The 7,960-nt window shown below is 37.4% G+C and overlaps 1 protein-coding gene and 1 long non-coding RNA gene across 4 annotated transcripts in view; one reads left to right on the forward strand and one right to left on the reverse strand.

Annotated features, from left to right (window-relative positions):
* Nars2 (asparaginyl-tRNA synthetase 2, mitochondrial) overlaps positions 1 to 7,960 on the forward strand; it is a 110,162-nt gene that overhangs the window by 98,555 nt on the left and 3,647 nt on the right. For both annotated transcript variants that reach the window (XM_031387416.1, XM_031387417.1), the window contains 2 exons: positions 1,112 to 1,209; positions 3,290 to 3,316. In XM_031387416.1, coding sequence (XP_031243276.1) covers positions 1,112 to 1,209; positions 3,290 to 3,316 — 125 coding nt within the window. The remainder of the gene's footprint in view (positions 1 to 1,111; positions 1,210 to 3,289; positions 3,317 to 7,960) is intronic.
* Positions 1 to 7,960, reverse strand: part of LOC116102587 — a 58,879-nt gene that overhangs the window by 29,982 nt on the left and 20,937 nt on the right. The window lies entirely within an intron of this gene.

Consider the following 7,960-nt stretch of genomic DNA (forward strand, 5'->3'; position numbering starts at 1 on the left):
GACTCAATGTGCACTTGTTTCTAGTTCATGTTGTCTTTCTTTGGCAACACTACAACTTATGAATCGTTTCCCCTCAAACAAGTACTATATTGTATGTCAGATGTTATTTTATGAACTTTATCAAATCAAGTTTATGTGTGGCATGTTCTTCACCTATTGCACACCTTTTATATTAATTTAGTAGTTCCCTTTAATGATATTCAAAGAGAAGAAACTAGTGCCGCATATACATATAAGTATGTGGTTACAGACTGATAGTCGAAGGAACACCGCAGGTCACCTAGTCCCAGTCCCTTGCCCTTTCCTGGTCTGGAGTAAGATAAACCTTCCTGTGAATCTTTTGTCCCTAAACAGTACTTATTTTAGAGTCAGACACACCTGTTAGCACAGCACTTGGGAGGCAGAAACAAAATGATCACTGTAAGTTCAAAGCCAAGTTTTGAGGTCAGTTTAATCTGCATAATTAGTTCTGGGCATGCCAGGTTATACGGATTCTTTTTCAAAAAGAATGGGGGTCGGAGAAATGCCTCCGAGACTAAAAGCACTTGTTGCTCTTATAGAAGACAAGTGTTCGGTTCCCAGTATCCACATGGTGGCTCAAAACCGTGTCCTCTTATAACCACTGCATGCACCAGGCACACGCAGTGCACATATGTACATGTCGGTAAGGTACTCATACAAACAAGAGGGAAAAATAGTTTGGTTTTTAGATTTTAATTCCTCATAAATCTTACTGTGCACAAATTTGTTCTGCCTCCTTCACATGGGGCCTTCAATCCCATCTAAATGCTGTTTGTCAGAATTCACTTAAGTCCTTCTCTTCTTTGCTGTTTCTCCTTGACGGCGGGTATTGCTTGCAAGACTTCCCTTGAATTTTTGATAATCACACAAATAATGTGAGGGAGAAGAACTCTGCCTATAACTTACTGCATTATTATAATACTAATTTGATATTGAAACACAGAACATGGACAATGGATCAGAGTCTAATAGTCAAACAACTAATTTTAAAATTATTTCAAGAAAATGTTCGATTTGCTTGAAAGTCTGAGTGTTGTTGGAATCACCAGGAAGTACAGAATTGTTCATGGCTGGTTGTTTTCTTCTTTAGGTTGCTGCTGTAGATCTTCTGGTTCCTGGTGTTGGGGAGCTCTTTGGAGGTAGCCTCAGGGAGGAACGGTACCACATCCTAGAGCAGCGCCTGGCAAGGTATTGGTCAGACCTAAAAGAAGCACACTTAAGTAGCTGGGGTGGGGTCTTCAAAGGTGATCATTTCACAATAACACAAGCAAAGCGCTTGGCCTCCTCACACCTGACTGGCCTGGTGCTTGGGCTGCAAGTGATCAACAAATGTTACTTTAACATCTGTGAGTATCTCGTTCTTGAAGACTGGATCTATTGGCAGGTGCAGTAGTTCATGCTTATAATCTCAGCTAGAGACCAAGGCAAGAGAAAGAATTTCACAGGTTGCAAATGAGCCTGAACTACAGAGTGAGACCCTCTCAAAAAAAATTTAAAAAGAAAAAAGAAAAAAAGCATGCTTGTGGGTCCAGCACCCAGAGCAGAAGCAGGAGGATTGTTCTTAAACTTCAAGGTCACCCTGGTCTCCATAGCGTGTTCCAGGTCAGACACAATTATATAAAATTTAAGACCCTGTCTTTAAAAAAATTAAATAAAAGCAACATTCCCAGGCCCTTGAAAGCTTCTCCCTCATTTTTCTCTTACTTGGGTTCTTTTTATGTACTTGGTTTTATGAATGTCATGATCCCACTGGGTCATAAAGACAGACTGAACTAAGAAAAAGAGGAAAGATAGAAAAATGCTAAGCTAGCATTTAGCAGTATATTTTATTTGAGTTCTCTACTCTGCACAGTCCTGATTTAGCTGTTTGAATAACTTTGTTTTAATTTACTTTTTGAGATGTGAAAAATGAATCCATAGATACATAAAACATTTTGGAGATAGAAAGTAGGGAATTGTTTCTAATTGACTTTCACTCCTGTATATTCACGATCTGCCAGAAAGCCATGATGATTTCCAAAACTGGCCACAGTGATAAACCTGTTTTCTGATTTCCACCTTAGCTGTACCAGGTGTCAAAACATTCTTTTCTCAAGTCTCCATTAGTACTGGGTTTTGTCACATTGGGGGAAAAACATTTTGAAAATATCCTGTTAAATTAGCCATTTTTAAAGCCAACTTTCCCTAATGGAAACATGATTGGAAGTTGATGCTTTTCCAAGATCCAAGCCGTACATGTCATGAGTAACTTGGTTTCACAAATCCAGCTGTCTTGGCTGCTTTACTAGATGAGGCTCCAAGAGAGGGAAATAGAGTGTGTTGTGGAAGATTCCCTTTATTGATTAGACAACCACCTCCTTGCTGCCTCTCACTGTTAGACAGTCCTGGGGAAGGGAAGTTGTGGAATTAAAGTGAAGGTCAGAATCTCTAGATGAAAGAATTTTAACTTTAAATTTCTAAAGATAATTTAAGCATAATAAAAATCACACATGGCAAGAAGGCTCTTTGGTTGAAAGATTCATCTGTCCATTTTCTTCCGTTGCTTCCTTCTTCCTTCCTCCAGGATACCTTCCCTTCACAACATTAAATGCTTGCCTAACGTCTGATAATATCCAGTCTTTTCCTTCTCAATGAAGTAGATATGTTTCTCTGTCTCATGAATCTGCCTGTGCCTGTACCTCAATGTTTTCTGTACTTTAGAAAGTTAGGATGTCAGTGGTCCTTGCCATTTCAGATATAGTCCTAAATATCTTTTTAAAGAGCATTTAAGTTTAATGACCACTAAGAACTTAAAATGTTGCTCTCATTTCTCTAGACAAGAGCCAAACTGTAGTATTATTCTGAAAGCAAACCCAGCCTTGCACATTGTTGTAAATGTCATGGAATAAAAGTCCTGTCCAGGTGTTTGCTGTCTGTGTGCCTCCAGGCGCCTTGACGAGTACTGACTGCCTGACTTCCTTCCGGGTCAGTAAGCTCATATCAGATCAGTCCCTTCAAGTCCTAATTTTATTCTACAGCATTTATTACCTACACCTCTTGTTTTACAATACCTCATTGCTTACTGTTAGTATTGATTACCATATTAATAGGAAGTCTTCTGTCTGAAAACTAAACCTTCTCAGTTCTGTCGCATTGATTGGAGGACACAGGCTTCACTATGTCTATTTCCTTACAAAGGGCCCTGCATATATACCCCAGAATAAATGTTTGGTGGTTGATTAATGTTTTATTGCTATTGACACAATTTTTCTTTACTTTCTGTTTACAGATCAGGACTTACGAAAGCCTACCAGTGGTAAGGATGTGGCCCTATTCTGAGTCATGTGGAAAAGATTCTTACTTGTATTTCCATGCCCCTGTAAGCAAATGCTAAGAACTTAACATGAAGCTCAGAAAACTGTCTGTGAAAAACAGTAAAACTAATGTTACCATTTAGTTACTGCTTCTTATGTATCAGAATAATGCTCAACATTTTTTGTTACTTCATGTAATCATCACAACCCTTAGAAAGGTAGATAGTGTTGTTATCCATTTATCACCCTCCCTCCCCACAAACATGAGGCCTTGGCATATGAACTTAGTATTATAGTTAGGTTGGAGCCTAGAACTCCGTAAACCAAAATCTTCCTTGTGCTTTTGTTCATTTATTGTAACAGGGTCTTACTACATAGGCCAGGCAGAAGCCTGTGCTCTCATTCACTAGGCTTCAGTTCCCTGTGTTTGACATTGGGAGCTTTAATTAAGTGATGCCTTAGGTATCCAAGATCTACAGAGCCCTGAGCTGCTTAAGAACAGCCACGTGCTATGGTAACACTCATCTCCACAAAGTTGTTGTGGTTTGGGTTTTATTTTGTTTTGTTTTCCAAGATTCATCAAATGTTGACAAATTACTTGCATGCCTGCATAATGCTGTTTTAGGGTCTTACTAAAATATCAGCGATATCATTAGCCATCTTGTTGTTCTTAGGGCAAGGAGAAACAGGTTATACTCTTGCCTTTTGGTAAAGAAAGAGATAGCTTTCAGAGTTTCAAAGTTCAGCTGATGGTTTTTGATTGCCTGGTAGTTGCCAGCAGTATTGTTAATTATCTCACTCTCTTTTAATTTTTTTGTTTTTCATGATTATAAAATGAAGTGATAATATCTGATCAGAGTTATGGTAGAAATGAAAAAGTGCAGACATTGTATTCACACAGAGTAGAAGCAGTTCAGTAAATGCTAGTTTTTATCCCTTCTAAGCTTTGCTATTTAGTAGGTAAGTCTGTTGAGCCAATTATACTGTTTGTACCCCTCAGATTCTATCAGCTAATAGTCATTGTGTTTTAAACTTATTTAAACAGCAAAAAATCTTATTATATATTGGTTAAATAAGTATATTTATTAATCATGTCTATACTATTTTTTTCTTTTTTGAAAACATTTAAGTGTGTTTTGGGGTAGGAAGAGGAAGATCCACATGCCACAACTAGTCTGTGGAGGTCAGAGGACAGCCCTTCAGAGTCAGTTTTCTCTCACTGCCTTATAGGTCCTAGGATAGAACTCAGGACAGCAGACTTAACTCCATGTGATCACACCAACTGAGACATCTCTCTAGTTCCTATACAATTTTTCTAACTAAGGGCTTCACACTTAGGATCTTTAACTATAAATAATTCTGACTTGACTTCACTTCCTCTTATATGGTAGTCATAGTATGTTAAAGGTGAGAGGAACTTGAGAGTTTTGCATCCATGAGCTCTATGAAAGTTCCTCTGTACTTTGAGAAGCCAGGTGTCTGGGAATGCACTCACTTCCTATTTCTTCTTGTTATATGCAAATAAAATTAGTAACCAGTTCCATATATTTGTTGGCATCTGTTCTATAGCTGCTTCCCCCCAAATCAATCTAATTGTCAAAAAATTCAGATCTGAAGCATAGCATGGTAATAAACTATGATCTAGCACTCAGAAGTCCGAGGCAGAGGATCTCTGTAAGTTTGAGGCCAGCCTGGTCTACATAATGAGTGTCATCCAACTGGGATTACATATTAATACCTGTTCAAAAATAAATCCACTTTTTAAATTAAAAGTAGATTTTTGTTTTCTGTATCAAAATAAAGTCAGGCAAATTTAGTAAGCTGGATCCGCCTGCCAATTCAGCGTATAGCATTCATGTCAGTGTTTTGGCATCAGTACATGAGAAATGTAGAGAGGTTGAAACCCGTTACCCGCTGCAGCCAACATAGGTCCTGCAGGTTTTGACAACTGGTTTGTTACACCTTCACCTCAGATTGTCAGTGATTCAAAGTGTACTTGTTCCATGCCGTGTAAACCTGCGGTGAGTTCAGCCACTGAAACTACTTAACAAGACTGTGCTTACTCCCTTTATTCCCTCTAGTTCTCATAATCAGCAGTGTTCTAATAACCCTGTCAAATTGATCTCACTTGGATACAGCTCATCCAGTTGCTACTTGTTTTTTATGTTAGAATCTTTACCCTAAATTGTTGAATGTACCATTAGTGTGAATATACTAGAACTGAAGAGCCAAATGGCTACTCGTGCGTGGTCTTTCTGTGGAACTGATTTACAAAGTATTTGAGAAATTATGAATTTGTTTTAATTCATGTATATAAATCAAGGATTTTCAAGCTAGGAACAGTGAGCTAGCTCAGTGGGTAAAGAGACTTGCCACCAAACCTGACAACTTTAGTTTGATTCCTAGGCCACTATGGTAGAAGGAGAGGACTCTTAAACATTGTCCTTTGACCATTTGCAGGGCCATCTTTTACCTTTACTCCCCAGATAACATTATTCCATGCTAGTTGTAGGATCTGAGCTTCTGTCATAGCTGTACCATTTTTTAGCCATGAAGACTTAAGTGGGAGCTGAACATGAATGATAAGCATTGAAGTGATCTCCCATTCCAGAAAAGGGATATAGCATGTTCAAGACCCAGAAGCAGAGAACTGGAAGTTTCCTTTCGCTTTCCAACTCAACAATATGCTTTTCTACTTTAAAACAATTGAGTTTTGTGGAGTGAACAACTCTAGAACATTCCCTGCAGGTAAAAGATGGTGTGAGACCAATGCCTGCTCCTGAGAGAACTGTGTAGTCTCATAAAGAGCAAAATCTTGGGACTGGAGAGGTGGCTTAGGGTTTAAAAGAGCAATTGTAGCTCTTCCAAAGGTCCTGGCTTTGTATCTCAGCACCCACATAACAACAGTCTTTAACTGCAGTTCCAAAGGATCTAATGCCTCTTCCGGTCTGCAGGCATTGCACTGACATGGTGCACAAACGTGTGCAGGCAAAACACCTGTCCACATAAAATGAAAAGAAATCTTTTTTTTTTTTAATTGATTTAAGTTTTATTGCATTATGATGAGAAAAGTTACGTAATTTCAGTTTATCTGAATTTGTTAACCTTTAAAAACATAAGTAAATACACTTATATTACATTCTTCTTTCTCTTTTGTACCCCAACTCCTCCCAGAGACCCCCCCATTCAATACCTGCCATACCATTTGGTTCTTTTTGTCATATTCTTTAAAATTTATAAAGTATTGTAGCAATAAAAATGAGTATTATAAAGCTTGTTTGATATAAAACAACAATCAGTTGAGCAGTTATGTAGATGCTTGTCTACAGCAATACTGAAAATACATACATTTTTCTCAATATGAATTTTAAATAACTCCAAACATATTAACTGTATGATATTTTAAAATGATACATCACTATTTTTTAAATGAACATAAATAGATAAAGACTTTGTTTGTTTTATATTTAGAAGAGTTTAAAATCTTGGTTCTTACTGTGGTACAAGCCCAAAATAAGAACAATTTTTAGACATTGGAGTTAATTGTAATAAGGCTGTACCTCAATGACCCTCACATAACCAAAGGATATTACCTCCATATTAGCTAAGCTAAGTGTTGACAGGTCTCCTGCACCAAGGAATGAATTGTAGGGATGATTTTTGGATACAGATTTCCTGCAATGGTCAAAGCTATTTGACTTGCGTGATTGTCTTCTTTCTCAGCTCACAGGGAACAGGTTACATTCATTTAAGAAATAATGTGTATATTAAGATGGTCTATCCATGAAGTCATTCACCTACTGTTGCAATGAACAATGGTTCTACTTGGAGGGTGGCATAGACATTAGGTGAGGGCAAGAATCTGGTTCATTGGCTATGGTGATTTTGAAAAGCATTCATCTCAGAGAAAGTAACTTATAAAGTCCTCTTCTTCAAACTTGATACAATAGTTACAAACATCAAGCAAAGCATTCAGTCTCACTGTTTGTTGTTCTCTCACAAGCCACCTCCCAATTAATTGTCTACGTTTCTTTTGGCTGTATAAATAATTTTGAAATATGTAAGCTGTTCTGAAAACCATACTATAGTGTAAAAACATTAAATAAACAATCCTACTAATAGAGAGGCTGACATAGGAGAAGCATGATTTCAAGACCATTATGTGGAACCCAGCAAAACACTATCTCATACAAACAAGCAGAAAGTGTATATGGATTGTACAATACTGGACCTATTTCTCCAATTACCAAATTAGAGAGACCACTGGATGACAGCCAACAAATTTCTAATTCCTCATATTTTTTAATTTTAATCAATTAGGATATGTCGGCAAAATTAATTTTAATATTAAGAGATATTAAGAAAAAGTAATTGTTACTTCCTGTTATTTTTGTTGTTAGAGGTGGAGTTATGTTTGTGTGGGTCTGTTGAAAGAATGCTTTCTTGCTTCTTCTAGGGTGTAGTGTTCCTTATGTTGGTGTTTTCCATCTATCATCCTTTGTAGGGCTGGATTTGTGGAAAGATACTGTGTAAATTTCATTTTGTCATGGAATATTTTTTTTCCATCTATGGTAATTGAGAGTTTTGCTGGGTATAGTAGCCTGGGCTGGCATTTGTATTCTCTTAAGGTCTGTATGACATCTGCC

The sequence above is a fragment of the Mastomys coucha genome, unplaced genomic scaffold (assembly GCF_008632895.1).
Source record: "Mastomys coucha isolate ucsf_1 unplaced genomic scaffold, UCSF_Mcou_1 pScaffold21, whole genome shotgun sequence".
NCBI classification, from domain to species: Eukaryota; Metazoa; Chordata; class Mammalia; order Rodentia; family Muridae; genus Mastomys; species Mastomys coucha.